Source organism: Haemaphysalis longicornis, unplaced genomic scaffold, assembly GCF_048455015.1.
Source record: "Haemaphysalis longicornis isolate Haplotype H1 unplaced genomic scaffold, Haemaphysalis longicornis Haplotype H1 scaffold_1, whole genome shotgun sequence".
Taxonomy (NCBI): domain Eukaryota; kingdom Metazoa; phylum Arthropoda; class Arachnida; order Ixodida; family Ixodidae; genus Haemaphysalis; species Haemaphysalis longicornis.
In genome coordinates this window covers 45,004,692-45,023,672 of record NW_027526203.1, presented here as the reverse complement: position 1 = coordinate 45,023,672, position 18,981 = coordinate 45,004,692, and the positions used below count along the sequence as shown (strand labels likewise).

At 46.4% G+C, this 18,981-nt stretch overlaps 1 protein-coding gene across 1 annotated transcript in view; it reads left to right on the top strand.

Annotated features, from left to right (window-relative positions):
- Window positions 1-11,070: 11,070 nt before the first annotated feature.
- The window catches only part of LOC144176090 (uncharacterized), a 69,781-nt gene continuing 61,870 nt past the window's right edge, over window positions 11,071-18,981 (top strand). Inside the window, exons 1-2 of the mRNA XM_077705195.1 lie at window positions 11,071-11,207; window positions 15,749-16,065. Coding sequence (XP_077561321.1) covers window positions 15,803-16,065 — 263 coding nt within the window. The 5' untranslated portion in view covers window positions 11,071-11,207; window positions 15,749-15,802. The remainder of the gene's footprint in view (window positions 11,208-15,748; window positions 16,066-18,981) is intronic.

Here is an 18,981-nt window from a genome sequence, read left to right as displayed (position 1 = left end):
GTCTTACGCCAAGTAGCGTGCACATACGCAAATGCATTTATGGATCTGTTCTTTTTATTTCGTTGCGGGTACTACATGTGCTTCGTGAACGTCGGCGTACGCAGCTGATCCGTGTACTGTCGTCTACTTTTATTGGAGAAGGGTGCTTTCTAAATTATTTAGGCTTGTATTCCCGCACAACTCGTCAGCGTAACATTTCTATTATTATAACAATTGTGAATTAAAAAAAACGTGGTAATTGTTGTATATTTGTTTTACGGTTGTTGTTTAAATTAAGCCGCGTAGCGAACTGCTGTATATGTTTATTTTGTTCTTCAGAAAAAATTCCGCCGCCGCTCCCAGTGGCGCAACATGTTTATTTGAAATAATTTGAAACTGCAGTGCACGAGGCCCATATCGAGGTTTATTGAGCAAAACGAGTCACGTCTACGGTAAAGATGCAAACACTATGTTTGCTCCGATCTGGAGAGATATTTCGGTACATTTTCCACAGCAATATCTTCAAAATATTCAGATATATAGTTAAAGGAAAACTGCACTCAAAACTAGGAGGAGGAGGAGGCGGAGCAGGAGGAGACACAGTAAAATCTAGCTGATTAGTGGGCGGGGTCCTCAGTCTAGGACAATAAAGTAAAAGTAGCTTTCTTCAATTTATAGAAGACCAGGATTTGTTCTTTACGCCTGGAAGGATTGGAAAACAATAAAGAGCTGCTTGGAAATATTCATCGATTTTGATTTTTGTAATATATGCACGTATACTATCTATTGCGTTCGTTAGCGAGTATATCAAGGCTTCAACACCGTAATCACGTCATAATTGTTCGGGTTGAGCATCAGTTTTGGTATGATAACGATAGCTGCGACAAAAATTTGGAGCACGATATCGAAGCCGCCTTTGAGTACTCTGTGCAACGTTGTCTGGGTCGCGATCGCGGTGGCGTAGCCCAGACCTTCTCATTGTATTTGCATGTGAATAAACAACGCACGGTGCGGATATGCACCTTCTTGCACGCAACCATAACGAAAGCTGATTTTTGAAGCAGGGGAGATCTGCCACGCTACCTGAAGAAATTGTCCAGAAAATTTGCGAGCCTCCCAAACATTCCCGTCTCCTAACAAAACGTTCGTGACGGCAAAGAAATATTAAAGCGTTGTGCACAGAAGCATTCATCTGATGCAAGCTCAACAACAACGAAATAAATAGAGGACAGCCGCGCTTTATTTCCTGCTGTGCGATGCGCGTGTAGGGGCCGCTGCTTGGTACATAGCTTTAGACTGTTGAGTCTTCATAAGAGCATCTCAAAAATACTGTAGGGAAGCCTACGCATTTTGAATACTTTCGAGGAGCTCTGAGCGCTGAACATCGCGAATAAGCTAGAAAGGACGAGTTACGCACGATGCTTTGAAGAAAGTTGTTCTCTCTCTCCTCGTGGCCAGGTTAATCAAGTCGATGGTTGGACGGCATACCGTCTGGTCAGGTAGCATATATATACTACAAAACAAGAAACACGTACAGGTCACTGACCAAGTCAAAAACAAATTGACCTTTCGGGAGCGCTACGGCTGCCTTGTTAACAATGAAAACGGCCACTGGAAGACTCCGAATTATATAGCCCCCAGTAATCTTTTAAGAGATTTGGCGTAGTCAGGATTCATGCAGCCGTCCGTCCTGTTGAATGTGTGCGGAGTTGACTGAATAATCAAGGACTCCAGATTCAGGCGTGCAGATATGTTGCGTTCCGTCGTCAGTATCTTGGAATGTTCCCCAGTTTATTGCATGTTGAGTATTCGCCACGTGTTCCGCAGTGGCGTTGGAGACCACGTTTTTCTTTCGCACGTCGTACTGGTGTTGCTTTATGCGTTTGCAAAAATTACCGGATTCGCCTATGTATACTGCTGGGCATTCGGCGCAAGCGATCCGATAAACAACACCAGGAAATTTGCAACGCGGAAGCCTGTCTTTCACATTCACCAGCTCATTGCGCAGCTTGCTTGTTGGTGCGTGCGCCAGTTGTAAATTGTGCTTTTGGAAAACACGTGCCAGCTGGGTCTCACTGATGTACATATGGCACCACGGCACCATGAATCCTGACTACGCCAAATCTCTTAAAAGGTTACTGGCGGCTATATAATTCGGCGTCTTCCAGTGGCCGTTTTCATTGTGAACAAGGGAGCCGTAGCGCTCCCGAACCGTCAATTTGTTTTTGACTTGGTCAGTGACCTGTGTTTCTTGTTTCCTCGTGAGCTGCAAACTTGTAGTGGATACAGCTTGATATGAATCAGATATGTCATAAACTGGCGAAAATAAGTGAATTACCAGAAATACGCTTTTTAATGCACCAAAGCATCAAATCGGTGATTTCTAGCTCAAGCACTGCTGACCCTCACAAGTAAGACAGCGGCGCGAGTTATAAGCCGACGTCAGAGCCAGGGGGCGCCACTCAAACATCTCACCGCCTATAAACCGACTAAATATACCTTGACCGCGTCAAATAAACAAGGGGGGGGGGCAGTTAAAAAGCAAGTGAAGGAAACAGAGAGGCTCATGTGGAAAGAGAGGGTGGAGAAGAAGGGATCGCTGGGAATCTACAAAGCAAGCAAAAAAGAGATCCGGAAAGAGAACTTTTATGACAACAATAAAGGTAGTGCGTTGCTCTTTGAGACGCGGGCTGGCTGCTTGAGAACTCGAACTTACATGAGCAAACATTCGTCCCAGGATGAGACATGTGTTGTATGTGGCAGGGATAAAGAAACAATCGACCACATAGTAATAGGATGCCAAAAGATTCAGCCGGATAGAATTGGGGGGAAAGTCCTACTTCCTGAGGCACTGGGCTTCGCAATTGATGGAAGCATTAACTGGTCAGCAGTAGGTATTACCAGAGTCCTTCAATGCTTTACTGGTCACGAAACTGCTCCGTAACTCAATGGGAGAGCTTCATATGCTGCGTTTGGCCGCCGCGCGGTGGCGCCACCCTCTCACTGAGGTTAAGGTCCCTGAAAGAACTAAGGTAGCGCCAACTGCTCCCTCCTTCTCCGCTGTCCTCCTCTTTTTTCTCTCCCCTCACCCGCGGCGCCGCCGTCCCTTTAACTCCGCGGCGGGGCCGCCATATTTGTTGGCCACTTGAGAGCAGACGCCCTCGCTACGCTTCAGGGCGCTCGCTGCAGTTTGCTCTTGTTTTCGCGCCGAAATCGCTCTTTGGTAGCATTTATAGGATTGAGCCCCGTTTTACCAACAGGCACTGAGTGATAGTGTTTTGTTTTATATTTTTGTCTACAAGGGGATATTTGCGGGGCGGATGCCGCTGGCGCATACGCACAGCGCGGTTTTTGTTTACGTGTGCGGCATTCTGTAACACCTCAGGATAGCTCGTGAATGCGAAAGGATCGAGCGTGGACATTTCAAGCTGCTCTGTTACGGTAGTTCCGTTCTTGCATTCGCGTGACTGTGGTCGTGCAATCACTGCACAGAGGTCTTGCGCACGGTTCGCGGCAGTATACAGTGCGCTTCATTCGCAAATGCCGTAGTTCGAGCGCTGCGCTGGCGTCCTTGCACTCGCCTTTCTTGCGATAATTGTGTATCCTCAGCGGCGTTCACTCTGCGCCCGCTTTTACTAACGACCTACAGCCTACCTTAATTACGCGCAGTTTAGAGTGCTTTGCCGTTTTTGTAGAAATGTTTCCTTCACCTTCATGTCGTTATAGGCTGCTGTGAGTAGACTAAAAACATACACATGCTGTTGTGCGTGTGTGCACGTACAGCGACGTGAAAAGCCCCTGCTTCCCCGACTTCGCAGCCGGATACACTAAACTACACTCGCGGCCGTACGTTCATGTGCGAACCTAGTGAAAAACGCAGACTTGTAATTCTGGGAATACGCGCCAGAGAAGACTGCGATCAATCGATCGGGTAAACTGAAATTACAGTCCCTCTAGGTACAAATTATGTAACTAGTTACTGCAGTTAATTAATCATGCAATACGTTTTTTCACCGGGCGCGGTGTTTACAGCCGTTATTAATGGAGGCGCCTGGACAGAATTGTTTTGTGCTGGGATATATTCTGGCAGATTTGTACATTGCACTAACACAGGGATACACCCGAAAGAAATTCGAAAGAGGACCAATGTCACGATGATTATCAAGAGAAAACAATAAATCACAAAAATGAATTGGTGCCAGCAAATAGATATTTTATTGGAACAAACGTCCGTAATGACGTCGTGCAGGTGGCTTGTGCTGCTGACGTGGCTTCCCGTGAGAAAAAATGTTGGGAGTGGCATTTGGGTTTAGTTTTTTTAACGCCAAGCTTCTCCAATATCCGTTGGTCAAATTGATCCGTGAAATAATCCTATTGAGAAGGGAAAAGAAATGTCGCCACCGAGTTTGAGATGCGCCACAAACACTCCGCAAATATAGGCAATAATGCATTGCAGAAGGGAGTTAGTGACTGTTCTACCGTAGCATGGTCAAATTCGTGTTCGCGCATCTGCTCAGTGCCGCGTCCGCTCAACTCGCTACACTAAACCCGTTTAGCAAGCGCTTTGCTGGACAAAAATACGTCTGCTGAAAATAATATAGTCGCCCAGTGTGTTTTGGTTCAAATCGCAATGACTGGATACGCTGCGCCATTGACTACTAAGATGAAGTAAGCGCGCACACTGCAAATGTACGGCATCACGTGTAATGCAAACGTAAGTCGTAATTAACGTTCCTCTGTGCATACACGGAAAAAAGGGCGTACAGCCGTTACGGTGCGAATATGCATTTGAAGTGCTCATTCAAACGTGCGCGAATTTAATAAAGCGATAACAGAAATTGCGCATCAAACGTACGTCAACGGCGCGGTCACTATATTAGCTGACCTTAAATTGTTTTACCTAGCCGCAATTTTTTTTTCTCGCAACAGCCTCAATTTGCGCCGCACCGACCAAGCCCATATTACGCAGCAAATCACTCCGATGTCATAACAACGGGATTATAATACCACCCGGGTAGCTAACACACAAAACATGACTTCACGCCAAAAAGAGCGTACACGCACTCGGAACGCACACGATACATGGTCAGACGCAAGCTGCCGTCGGCCAAAACAAGCATGAATTCAGGTGAACAATTCTCGCGTCACGAAACCCTTACGACAACTGACTGAACATGCTACGCCGCTGATATTGATGCTGGAAGTTAAGCGCGCACATGACAAATACACGGCCTCTTATCCAAACCAAAGCTTACGACGGGACGAACTCGGCGCTGCGCGCAATGCCTATACTCAGAACAAAGCGTGGACGACGGTCGCGAAGGGAATACGCATTTCTTCGTAAGTGACCGCTCAAGCTCGCGCAGAATTTAACAGAGCAAGAACAAGCATTCAGAAACTTACCTCGCAAAACAGTGATGGTAGCGTCGGCCTGAAGTAGGCCCGTTCAAATCTATGCAACCAAACTTTTCTCCTTTCTGCGTCGCGTTTCCCGGACGGAATAACGAAGTCTTGTGCCCTGCCTGACGATATTCGCGCTGCCTAAGGCACAACACATCGACACCGAGAAGCAACCTAAAACGACACCGGTGCGACATTTTTTCGAAGCGAGCAGCTAATTCCGGTACTGAAGCACGGTGGCGACGGTGGCTCGGAAGCCAGCAATGGCGTCGCAGCGGCGGCGTTGCGCAATGTCCCAGCCGGCGAGGCATCAGCGAGGCGACCCGGCGGCGGAGCAAAAAAAACAAAACCACGTGACTTTTCCCTTGGCCAATGGCGCGCGGCGTTCGCCGGCGAAAAAGAAAATGGCAAAAAACGAAGTAAGAGAGGAGCGCGGGCAAGGGCGAAAGGCGGCGAGATCTAAAGATGGCGCTACCTTAGTAATTTTAGGGACCTTAACTGAGGTCACTCCTCGGGCGGCGTTGTGCTGGCTCGAACGGCGGAGTCGCGGCGAGTTGTGTTTGTTTTGTGCGGGAGAAAAAATGTAACGTGCATATCGCGCTCTTGTGATGCGACTTAAAGGAGCCATGAAGAGAAAACACAAGTTTGGTTCATTCAAAAGATTGCCTCGTTAGAATCATAGTGACACCACTTTTAACGTAAACTTCGCTCAAATAAGCCACATAATTAGGAAAAAAGGGAATGGCCATGCGACCCACTAGCTCATTTCCCGCAACAGAACCTATGATGTCACACGAGACTGCTCTGCGATTGGCGGAGGGCGGCAAAAGCAAACGAAAATTAGGCAGTGTATAAGCCTGCCGAACGAGCTATTTGCCTTAAATTTAGGTCACATTCTTTTTAAAGCCGTAAGAATGGTGGTAAGTGTAAGTTACGAAAGCACATGTAAACATAGAAGTACCGCTGCGTACTGCTGTTGTCGGTACTGCGCGCACTATTCTTGTTTAGCTGCACAGGACTGCGGGGCTTTGGGGTTGCCTCAGACGACACTGGCCGATTGATTGACGCGACGGTGTCTTACGTGAACATATTTGTCAAGCGAGCAGTATGTTTCACGAAACGATTTTCTCCCAGAACGAAAAAAAGGCAGAAAACGACACGCCACGGTATGGTGGCGCCATCTAGGTCCAGTAACGTAAACAAACGCGCGAATATATCTCGATACCAACTCTGCCGTACAGGGTGGAGACACCCTTTGAACGGTCCCGTGCCTCTGCGATTGGGTCAACTTGCTCAGCGCGTTGTTCGTTTCATTTCCCACGCGACCCAGCAACGCGAAACAAATCAGTTGATTCAAACTTCGCCAGTTAACCGCGTTGCGGCGATACTTTTAGCGCGATTTTGATACAATGACTTGCTTCGGCGGCGAGCGAGCGATCCAAAATGGCGGCCCCAGCGTGTATGTGTCTCTACCCTGTACGGCGGATCGCGAATCAAGGGATCCTAGGCTGCAGAACGGTCTGTGATGTCATTGCAGCTACGAAAACACACGATTTAGCGGGAAAATCAAAATTTTAACATAAACTGATTAATTTCTCAGTGAATAAAGCAGCGTTTGCATTCGAACAAGCGCTGGGGGCACTACAAAACACGAAATCTTTCGAATAACACAAACTTGTATTTTGTCTTCATGGCTCCTTTCAAGGGAAGGTGAAGCGGTTTTAGAATTAAAAGAAAAGTTGACTAGCAGCAAGTACACATTGAATAGTTCATGTGTACGAAATATTTTCGCAATACATGCAATAGAAGCGGCGCAATGAGCAAACAAAAGTGGCCCGATGCCCCGCCCCCATCTCGCCGCGCGATGCCGGAAGACCGACGAGCGCGGGCGAAAACCGGGTGAAAAACGTCATACCTGGACTTCCGGCCGGATCGGCCGCCTCGGCCATGCTCTTTTCGTCGTGTTTCTTTGTGAATGATACTTGTTGTGGTTGATAGCACTCATTTGTACAATTTTCGTGTTCAAAAAGTATGCACGAACACCAAACGAGGCATACGTTATCATGCCGTATTCCTAAGCAGAATAATGCCACGCCGGGATGCTTGATAACATACGGAAGCGACAGCCGAGGTGGCTGTGCTTGATGACAGAGAATATACTACACTACGTTAAATACTTTGTAAACCGCTCCAATGCGTTTTTTTTTTATGCGACGGTCGTGAATGTTCACATTAGATTCTAGATTTAGGAAGGATGGGGAATACTGCTGTACTTTGGCCGGGGATGTTTCGTTCCATTCCAGAAACCAAGTCACATTTGTTCAGGAAATACTTGTTTCGTTAAACGCGTCGGTTTTCTTTCCCTATGGGCTCAGGACAGTGTTCAAAAAAACAATTTTTTCGCTAAACTAAAACGAGGGGCCAATCCTGATAGAAGTTCTCTCCCGGCTAAGAGGTAAACAGTATTCCTACAAAGTAAAAGAACCAAGACAACCAGATTACTTATTTTGCAAGTATACATGTCACGATAAGGTGATGTTTGTCTGGAATTAAAAAAAAAACACCACTCCGAACCACCACCGTGCCATAATTTGTGTTGACTGCGGGGGCCTAATTTTTTGCCCAAGATTCCGTGTGGCATGCATATTATGACCTGGCAAGCACTTGTTGTCACTGAACCTCAAGTGAGCTCCAGTTATGGTCGGTGATATATATAATGATGATACTAAAAAAATTAGGAGCGAAGAGTAAATATACGGCCTCTGTCCGACTAGTGCGGTAAATGCTTAAATCTAGAAATGCTGAAACAGGCCAACGATTCATTATCACAAACGTTTGGTGATTGTTACCTAAAGTAACGTAACTACAACGTAACTGCCTTGTCCGACTGGTCTGTTAATTATAACGAGGTGGCCGTAATATTGTAGCAGAATGCGCAACGCACAAGCGAAAATCAAGCCCTACTACAGCCAATAATGCTGAGCAGGCACTAGTATGCTGCAGTGTTTTCAGAATAAATGCATGTGAAGCAGTAAGACGCCACTCATCGAAGTGCAGCTAGCAATCGCGGAGGCGCCGTAGCGCCGCTGCCGAAATGGCGCGTGCGTGTGGGTCTGTGTACGGGGATGAGTAACGGGGCTGGGGTGGGCGACAACGAACAAAGGAAATGCGGAAGCAGAGTCTGCTTGTTGGTTTATGCGTGTACCGGCAAGATGTGTCTCGCATATACGTTTACAGCGCATGAATGCTATTTTTTCGCGCAGTGCACGTACGTGCTTTTCGTTGGTAGATTGTTTATAAAACGCCCATTAATCTTCGGCATAAATAGTTTTGTGTATAATAAGAAACAGTTAAGGCAGTACCTAATATTAGCATAAGGTATAAAATCCCCCTATGCTGGTTGCCTAATTCAAAAATATTTTGATGGAACCCACTAGTCGACGTCACAGTCACTGCTTTGGGGTTCTCTGTCGTGTAAAGCAAATTTAAGCTCCAAGATAATTGAACCAACAGCACGGGAAATTATAAAACAAACTTCCAGTCATGTGCGAAAATTAAACTGCAAGCTAAATTGCCGCAAAGGCAACCGTGCGATCGTTCGCAATGCTTCCGACAACCCGCGCGGCCGAAGGGTGTCCTCCTTTGACGTCATGACGGGCGCAACCAATCAAGGGCGTCAAAAGACGAAAAGCGCGCGTCTTTCAAATGGGGCCGCGCTTTTTGCAAGATAAATGCCACTTGGACTCATGTACGATAAATTTCAATGTGATATTCGGAATCAGCGCGCAAGAAACTATACAACTGTTAATCTAACTCAATTTTTTTGGAAAGCGCTTCAGCTTCCCTTTAAGTGGTGCAACGACGATGCCGAACATGTGTTGCGTCCCGGGATGTCGTTCTTTGTACAACGATACCACAGAAAATGTTTCCTTGTTCTGTTTCCTTGTTCTGCAAGCAACGGGAGATTTCAGCTTCGATTATAAGTGTGCGACAGTGTGTGGAAATGCACTGTGTGTGAGAATGGAAAAAGCAATGTACCCTTTTGAGAGCATCGTGGACCTACAATTGTACAAGGCGAACCTAAAGCCGGATTTTTGTCATATCAGTCAGGTTGTAGCGGTGCTTCATTACCTGTTTGCAAACTTGTATTACCTTGCGCTCAGGCTCGCGTGTAAAAAAAGCTTTGGGACGTCCTTGTGCTTTTACTTTTCATATTTCCGCGAATTATCCCTTAGGGTTCGTTTTGTTTGTTTTGTAACCGCTCGTGGCCGATTCCGGTTTCTTATCTGGTGTTTCAACCGGAGCCCGTTCGCTCTTTTTGTCATACGTCCCGTCGGGCAATATTGTTTGCTATGGAAAGGGTGACACCTTATCGCTAACTTGATTTTTTGTTTCTTCGACAATGTTCTCGATCCTATTTCCATGGATCTGAAATTAATAACGCTCCAAGAGTAACAATGATGCATAGCAAACGCCGCGCAACTCACTTTATCGACGTTCATCTGTTCACGTGACACTGCGGACTGCTTCTTCGACGTTTGTGTTTCATTCCAGTCTTTTGTAGTGCAGAAGATCGCTAGCTCACTGCGTTCAGAAAAGCTTTGCGTCGTTCTTGGCTACGTGGCTATATTCTGCTTCCTCCGTGTGCTGCACATCGCAGCGCGAAAAAATAAATTTTTGTACGCTGTACCACACTCTTTTGTCTCCCTTCGTAACATTGAAATTTTTTGTTGCGTGTGATAAAATTAGTTTCATTGTTCTTTTTTCGCTTCCTTGTTTTGCAAGGATTGCAAAGCGTGGAAGCAGAAAGACACACGGTGCAACATGTATATCTCTTCGTTTTGATCCTTCGCGTTTCTGCAGCGTTTTTATATGTTCTGAAGTATGCACCCACTCATCGAAACGACAATACTATTGAGCTATCTCTTTTAGCGTTCTGTGCATTCCAGAGCAATCAACGGATTCATTAAGCGTAGTCTGAACAACGCGTACTTGGTTTCTTTCATTTTTTTTATTGTGTTATCGATAGGCCCGCAGCAGTCCGTGACTACACAGCTACCGTATGTGTGGTATTTACAACTTTGCTTTAAGAAAACAAGCAATAGAGATTTAAAAATCCGTAAACACGACGGCGCAGCGCTTGTGCCAGAGCACACAGAAGCCGTTTCCGTTCGCGGCCGAAGTCTACGGTAACTTCGAAAAATAAAAGCCCATTGAAGGCAGGTGATAAACACAATAACTGGACTATTCATCGCTAACTACTTCGAAAAAAAAACCCCACTTAATCAGTGCGCAGACACCAAAAGCAGCGAGCGTTTGCACGCCAAGAGCTGGCCAATACACCAATACGCCGCACGCGCGGCGGCTGGATGACCTTCGTGCGGCGGTGGCGCCTGTAGTGGCGCGCGCGGTCCCTATATGAAGCGAGCGCCGAAGTTTCGTGACCAGTTAGAGTATTGGTGGAAAACAAGCAGGAAAGTCGATAAAATAACATCCCAGCCAGGGGTAGCGGCAGGGCAGAATGAAAAAGAAATCCGAGTTGAGGGACTAAATTTAAATTCAAACTACTAAGATAGGCTAGATAACGCACGCCCAGAGTTACTGGCGCACGCCGTCACCCCGGTTCAAAAAGGAGGCCTTTGATCATCATCATCTTCGCCGCTATGAAACTCTATGGCTAATAGAGAAAAGCCGAAATCACTTCTTTTTTGTCAACGCTAGCCATAGCCAAAGAGAAATCTCGATCCTACGGCCTGGTTGGCTGCTGCTCTGTTCTTTTTTAGGGCCCTCCTGATTGTCGTTGACGGCGCGCAAGACAACGCTGAATCGTAAGTTTTGAACGACGTTATTGTGTCCGGCTTTAGTGGCGTAGAATTGTTGCTGTACTGAAAGCCGTTAGGCTGCGTGGAAGCGGGCGAAACCGTGATTCGGCGTCGGCCATTCTTTCAGATCAGTTGCGTTCAGTACACAAAGGCAGCATTAAAAGTGCGTTGTGTAAATGCGCATTGCCAGTGTACAACCGGCCAATGTTTTTCGCAGTACTGCGCCAGCATTGAATTTCGGTGTGTCACGGCACGAAGCGGCTCGTGTGGATCTTAATATTCACGCGCGCAGAATTCTTGTCACGACAACAGTGCGACTCTGTGCACCGTGCAGTGTGATTGCGCGCTTGGTTGCGCAAAAAGGAAAACGGCATTTATTTTGTGGCTGAGCCGAATAAACAAAACGTTAGAACCACGACTGGTGATATTTTGTGCAACCTGCGTGGTCCACCGTTTTGCGGCGGCAGCGCGCGTCCCCAACCACGTGGGAGCACTCCGGCGATTACGGCGCTGCGTGCTGGCCAGGCAACGCTCCAATTCGTCTTCCTTTCAGCTTCTCTCTAAGACTATAAGTCTAACGATGAAATACGGAAAGATGCATATTACCAGCGGAAAAACAGACAGGGACGAGGAAAGAAGCAGACGGGACACTCGCTAGTGTCCCGTCTGCGAGTGTCCCAAGCAGACGGGACGGGACACTCGCAGACGGGACACTAGCGAGTGTCCCGTCTGCTTCTTTCCTCGTCCCTGTCTGTTTTTTCGCTGGTAATATGCATCTAAGTCAGCACCAACTAGCCCAACTTTCTGCCTTAACTGAAATACGGAAAGAATAGTGGAGAATCCAAGGCAACCAAAGAAGAGGCAAGGCAGATAGAATCGAATAGAGAGAAAAAATGGAAACTAAAACGTCGTTAGATGTACAGGGCTGAGAAATTGGACATCAGAAAGAGAAGTTTCTACGATTATTCCAAGGGCGCGGTGCTTTTCTTTTTGAGGCTAAAGCAGGTTGCTTGCGAACTAAGAGCTTTGTGGGGAAGTATACAAAAATGGTGAGGATGCGTGGTCTGTTGAAGAGAAACAGAAACTATGAGGCACATAGTGTTAGAATGAAAGGGTATCCATCCAAATCTACTTGAGGGAAATATTCGGCTTCCGGAAGCCCTTGGATTTAAGGGTAGCACAGAGGGAGTTGACTTCAAAGCTGTCGAGGCGACGAAAAGAAGATAAGAATGCTGGTGGACGAAAAGCAAAGGGAAATATTGCCTAGTGCAGCTACCACCTGTAACAAAATAATATTTTGTGCCTGCCCTAAGAGCAGCGCTAGCATTAAACAAAGGGTGTAAAACGTAGGAATATTCTTTTCTTTTTGTTTTGTTTTTGGTAGGGTGACACACGTTATCACCCCGCTACAAAGGGGATACCCCTATCCATCATCATCGGAGGGGACACAGTGCAGTGGATACAGTATCCACCATCAGATCGGCGTTCATGAATCCCAGCTAGGACAATAACTTTTTTTTGCATATGCATGGGGTGCACGTAAATTTGTTTTAAAGCAGACTTGAAGTCAGTATAATTTTTATTCTTTTACAGGGGAGCTGTTGTACGCTAGGATTTCATACATCCTTCGATTCCCTCACATCACGCCTTGTGGCAAAGCCAACTTTACCTGCATTTTTAAAGCTCGAGGCACTAAATACAGCGAACTGTTCGTGGCCGTGCATTACTTTTTTGTTTTCATGCGGGCTTGTAGCACCTCCAGAGGCTCCAAATGCGTTCGAAGCCCGACACATTCCAGGACACGTGCTTAACACAAGCAGTGGTCTAATGCGTAGGAGATTGATTGAATGCATCTGTAGCGTAGGGTGGAAGGTATCACGAAGCGAATTTAGAGAACTCTGGGCGGAACCAAGGTGTCCCATATCAAAGGTGATTGGGAACATGAGAAGAAATAGCAAGTAAAAATAAAACACAAAACTGAGCAAGAAATCAATTCAAAACTTAAAAAAAACTTCGGTATGCAGCCGGTGTGCGCCTCAAGGGGCTTTATTTTTTGTTTTTCTTAAAGGAGCCATGAAGAGAAAACACAAGTTTGGTTCATTCAAAAGATTGTCTCTATAGAATCATACTGACACCACTTTTAACGTAAACTTCGCTCAAATAAGCTACATAATTAGGAAAAACGGGAATGGTCATGCGACCCACCAGCTCATTTCCCGCAACAGAACCTATGATGTCACATGAGCTAAGCTCTGTGATTGGCGGAGGCTGGCAGAAGCTGACGCAAATTAGGTAGAGCTTACAAACTAGACGAACGAGCAATTTGCGCTTAAATTTAGGGCACATTCTTTACAAAGCAATAAGAATGATGGGACAAACAGTGGAAGTTACGAAAGCACATGTAAACATAGAAGTACTGATGCGTTCTGCTGTTCATACTGCGCACAGCATGCTTGGTTTAGCTGCACAGCACTACGGGGCTTGGAGTTGTCTCAGACGACACTGGCCGATTGACGCAAGCAACGGTGTCTTACGTGACCCCATTTGTCGAGCGAGCACTGTTTCAGGGAACGAATATTTTCTCCCAGAACAAAAACAAGCCAGGTTTAAATGTGGGCAAAAACAAACCAAATGCTTGCCACGGTATGGTGGCGCCATCTAGGTTACGGAACGTAAAGAAACGCGGGAACAAACCAACACCGCTGTACAGGGTGGAGACAACCTTTGAACGGTCCTGTGCCGCCGCAATTGGGCCAACGGGCTCAACGCGTTATTCTTTTCGTTTCCCACGAGACATAGCAACGTGAAACAGACAACATAATTCAAACTTCTTCAGTAAACCGCGTTGCGGCGATAATTTTAGCGCGGTTTTGACACAATGACTTGCTTCAGCGGCGAGCGAGCAACCGAAAATGGCGGCGCCAGCGTATACGTGTCTCTACCCTGTACGGCGGATGCGTGAATGAAGGTACTCTAGGCTGCAGAGCGGTCGGTTCCTGTGATGTCATTTGGGACCACGAAAACGCACGATTGAGCGGGAAAATCAAAATTTTAACCTAAATTGTTTAATTTCTCAGTGAATAAAGCACCGTTTGTATCCGGTCAAGCGCTGGGGGCACTATAAAACACGAAATCTTTCGAATAAAACCAACTTGCATTTTCTCTTCATGGCTCCTTTAACGAGCAGTCTTTAATTGGTGTACTTTAATCACAGATGTCTCTGTGCCATTAACATGAACGCATTGCATGCTGACAGATCAAATTGCAATGAAAGTAGAACTCAAAGCGTTTCTAAGCTTGTTGCATCGCTTTCAAAACAAAAATAAGTCTCGGTCGTACATTAGGATGGGCGTGCCAATATTCTATCCATTCTTGAGGAAACCAAAAACTTCGGGAAACTGATCGATCCCTGCACACTGGTTCTTTTCTGTGGCAGAGCCTGTCATGCTTTGTGTGAATGCACCATTGAAAAAAAAAAAAAAGCGTGTGCACATGATATGATGTGGCAAGAACTCAGTAGTCTGAATACGTGTTTGCGCTGAGCATCCATTGCTGCCAAAAAGCATGCACTCCTTGATGTTCTTTCCTCTCCACTTCCTTTTTTTTTCAATGCGAGAATGGAGGCAGTTTAGGAATGTCCCGCAAAATGTAGGCAATCCGAATGCGAGCTTGTCAGATGCGGTCTTCAGAGCATTTTCTTCCGAGCGCAACTTTGCGAAGCAAAAGCAATTCCAAATGCTGCTCGGGTACACTGAAATATTCATTCCAGTTCACTCTTACCAGTAGGCGGCCTTTGGTCGGGAAAAAGAGGAATTGGGGAAAGCTTACAACCGTCATACCGTGCCTACGCCCCACTTAACTGTTTTGCAGAAAGCTGTTTTTGTTTTGAAAGCTGTATAGCAGCCCAGATGGCGCTGCTATAGTCATCCACGAACCGTTGTCCGCCGTTGCTTTGTTTTTGAGCGTATTTGCACCTGGCTTGTTTTTGTTACTGTAAAAAGTGATCGTCTCATGAAACCTGGGGTATCTTCGACAAACAGGGTCACGTAAGACAACGCCGCTTACGCCAATCGGCCAGTGCCCTGTAAAACAACTTCAAAGCGGCGGAGTGCTGTGCAGCTCAAACAAGCATAGTGCGCCCAGTACCAACAGCAGTGCGCATCGGTACTTCTATGCTTACGTGCGTTTTCGCAACTTTCATTGTTTACCGCACCATTCTTACTGCTGTAAAATGAATATGCATTACACTTAAGCGCAAATAGTTCGTTCGGAAAGCCTGTAAGCCGTGCCTAATTTGCGTTTACTTTTTCCGTCCTCGGCCAATCGCACAGCTGAGCTCATGTGACATCATAAATTCTGTTGCGGGAAATGAGCTAGTGGGTCGCATGGCCATTCCGTTTTTTCCTAGTTATGTAGCTTATTTGAGCGAAGTGTGCGTTAACGGTGGTGTCAGTAGGTTTCTATCGAGGCAATCTTTCAAATGAACCGAACTTGTGTTTTCTCTTCATGGCTCCTTTAAAGATGTCCCTGTTTTCTCCTTTGTGCAGCCTGGACCCCAATCCTGATTGAGTGAGTGGAGCTGCAGTGAACGGGAGGCTGCCATGGAAGCACTGAGGGCACTTGAGGACCCGGACAAGCTGGTGTCCGAGGAAGACTTGATCATCCTCGCCATGAAGGACACGTGGCAGATGCCCAGGCGGCTTCCAGCTGGCCTTCGCCCAAACCCTGAGGGCCACTCTCTCAGCATGAACCAGAAAAGTATGGTCACAAATCGTGCTCTCCTGGGCAAGAACAATGTGGCCACCGCAGTGTTCGCGGGCTGTGGTAGCTTCGAGACGTCAAGGCACCTTTGCACAGCTGCACAGTACGTTACCTTGGGCACCTAGCACTAAAGCATAATGAAAAAGGCTTCTGATGATGCAGCCGTATACGTTTTTAGGCGTAACTGGGATGCACAATGAGAAGAAAAACAAATTTTTGGGCGCAGTCCAGGGCATGGATAACTGTGTACCATAGAATATTGTCTGTTGTATTTGTGTGGCTACCTTTTAGGCCACATCTCTTTGGCAGCCGTTACGTGGGTTTCACAGAAGCGGCGTCTGTTGATGTCTGCATAACCGAGTGACTGTTAATGTCTGCGTAACCGAGTGAGCGAATGCAGCAGCGACGGCAGAAAGAAATTGGAGAGGAGCGTCTGGTGAAGGGCGAGGAGGAGGGCGGCACGTGCGGCTATGACGTTATCTCTGTCACTGCCTCTCCCCTCACACGTTTCATGTGTCGCCGCCAAGGAGTGCCCTCCGCCGGACACATTCCCCAGACGCTGTTCCGTTCACCACTAATCCAAACCATGTGACATTTGCGCGGGAGGTTCAGACATGATTTGCAACAACACGCTTGCGGCGACGCGCTGCGAGATAGCAGCAGAGTAGCGCGCGTTACCGTGCGTTCGCTGACTATGTAATCACTTCCTGAGACGCAGCAGATATGCACCATGCTGAGAAGACTGCAGCTCGTGCTGTGCACAAATTTTGCATTAGGGAGTGTAGTAATCGTCAGTGCATTCTTGATGAAAAACTGTCACACTGTAGGTATCATGCTGCATACAACTGAGTCAGCTGTTTTGAAGTGGGGTCTTTGATTGTGACATTGACAGGTCTGAGGCCTTCAAAAAAAAGTTATCTGTATCAACTTAAGCAGATATACTGATGTTAGCTGGCCATCAACATCATCGCTCGTATGTATACAACTGGCCTCTTTCTATAAAGAGTACTCTACTTCTTATAAAATTATTTTTTGCTCGTAAAATTTAACACGCCGTGCGCATATATACAGTTTTTTTATCAATATGCAAAAGGAACAAAGAATTCAAGAAAAGTTGTGAAGAAAAACTGAATATTCATTAAACATACATTAATATTCATTTGCAGGGATGTTAATAACAACACCCTGTTTTTTGGGGCAATTCGCGCGATAAACTACTTGAGATGCAGCATTCACTTCAACAAATGCATTTAGCTGAAAACTTGAAAGCCGTAGTGTCCAAAGGAATGGCATATCTAGTTCAAAGATGTGAAAATTACAACAACACCAAAGCACAAATATATGTTTGTTGCCTTACATGTCAAGTAACTGCATATCTCATATGCAATGAAGCACAGTCGTTGCAGTTTGTAAATGTATCTGAACAAAGCTGCGATTTTCGTTCTGTGTGCGAATTTCAAAATTTTTGTTCAAGTTCTTGGTTTCTTGAATTTCATTTGTGGCTGGCTGTACAGCACGTAGGTGCTTAAATGCATGCATAGGTAGTAAGGAAGCCAACCATAAAGAATTCTATGAACTAGGTGGGGGTATCTTTTTTGCATTAAAATACCAATTAGAAATGCCAGAGAAGACAGCATCTTTGATAAAAATTGTGCAATTCAGGTGGGATCTATAAAGCCGCAACACTTGGTGGTTTAATGTTGAGCTCCAGGGTTGGTCACAGGCCACAACTTTTTTTGTTGCATATATTGTGTGTGTATGGGCAGGGCCTGTAATGCGAAGGCAAAATTACCGTTGGTCATTGAGGGCAACAGAGTGGATCCCTAGAGAAGGCAAGCGTGGCAGGGGGTGGCAGAAAGTTAGGTGGGCAGATAAGATCAAGAAGTTTGCGAGGATAAAATGGTTGCAGTTAGCACAGGACCGGGATAATTGGAGATCTATGGGAGAGGCCTCTGCCCAGCAGTGGGTGAAGACAGGCTGCTGTTGCTGCTGCTGCTGCTGCTGCTGCTGGTAATGATTGTGTGTGTATCTGATGCTTAGCTTGGTGAGGCAAGCCATGGAAAGATTGATGAGAGAAAGGTTTATTCATAGGAAAGAAGCGTCTCACGTTGGGGAGAGGAAAAGACGAAGATGTCCCAGCTCAGATGAAGAGAGAGGGTCGCAGTTGGGCTGGGCATGCACTAATGCGGAGACAGTCGACAACTGACACGCCACCAGGGTTGGGACTGAAGGTTTGTGGTTAGAAGTGGAGAGGCGGATCAGTGGAGGTGAGGAAATTCGGTGGTAAAAGGATGGATTCGGAGAGCTCTCAATCTAGCTGTGGATTGATGGTGATGGTGATCGCACTCTTGGGTGCTAGCGAGAGTGCTCATGCGTTTTGCGAGAGAAGACTCTCTTTGTCGTCCTGGTGTCACGATTTGGACGTTAGTGGGAAAAAGCTGTGGACTGTTCAGGTGAGGAGATGGGCAAAGGATACATTGACAGAGACAAACCATGTCCTGTCAAGGCTCAGTGGCGACTTAATGCACAGATACCGGGAGGGTCACCAAATGATATTTGCGATATTGAGGCGAACATTTTTTTGGCATTAGGAGGCTGTCATTTTTGTTCTGAAGCATGGCGTTGGAGTACTCCACTGGAATGTAGTAAACCTAAGTTTGGGCCTCAAGGGTGATATTTTCTTTTTTAAGCACAGCCTACATCCATACAGCCTGTCCCAGGTTCCTATCCTGCTAGGGGGCACGTAGTTTCTCCATTTTTCTTGTATTTGCAATTCCGGGTTTCATGCATGCACACAAAACCTCTTCCTCTTGTCTTCAGGTGGAGGTTTTGCGTGTTGCTTTCCTTTCCTATGTTCATTCAAGGCCCCGTATTCTTAATTTTATTGAACTATGTATATGTTTGAAAACCATTCCTGGATGCCAGTGGGAAGGTGTGGACAAAATGGCTGAAAAAGAAGAAAAAGCATCTTTTAATCATGTTTCGGGGGCTGGTGAAAGCCGGCCCCTCTGCCGCAGCG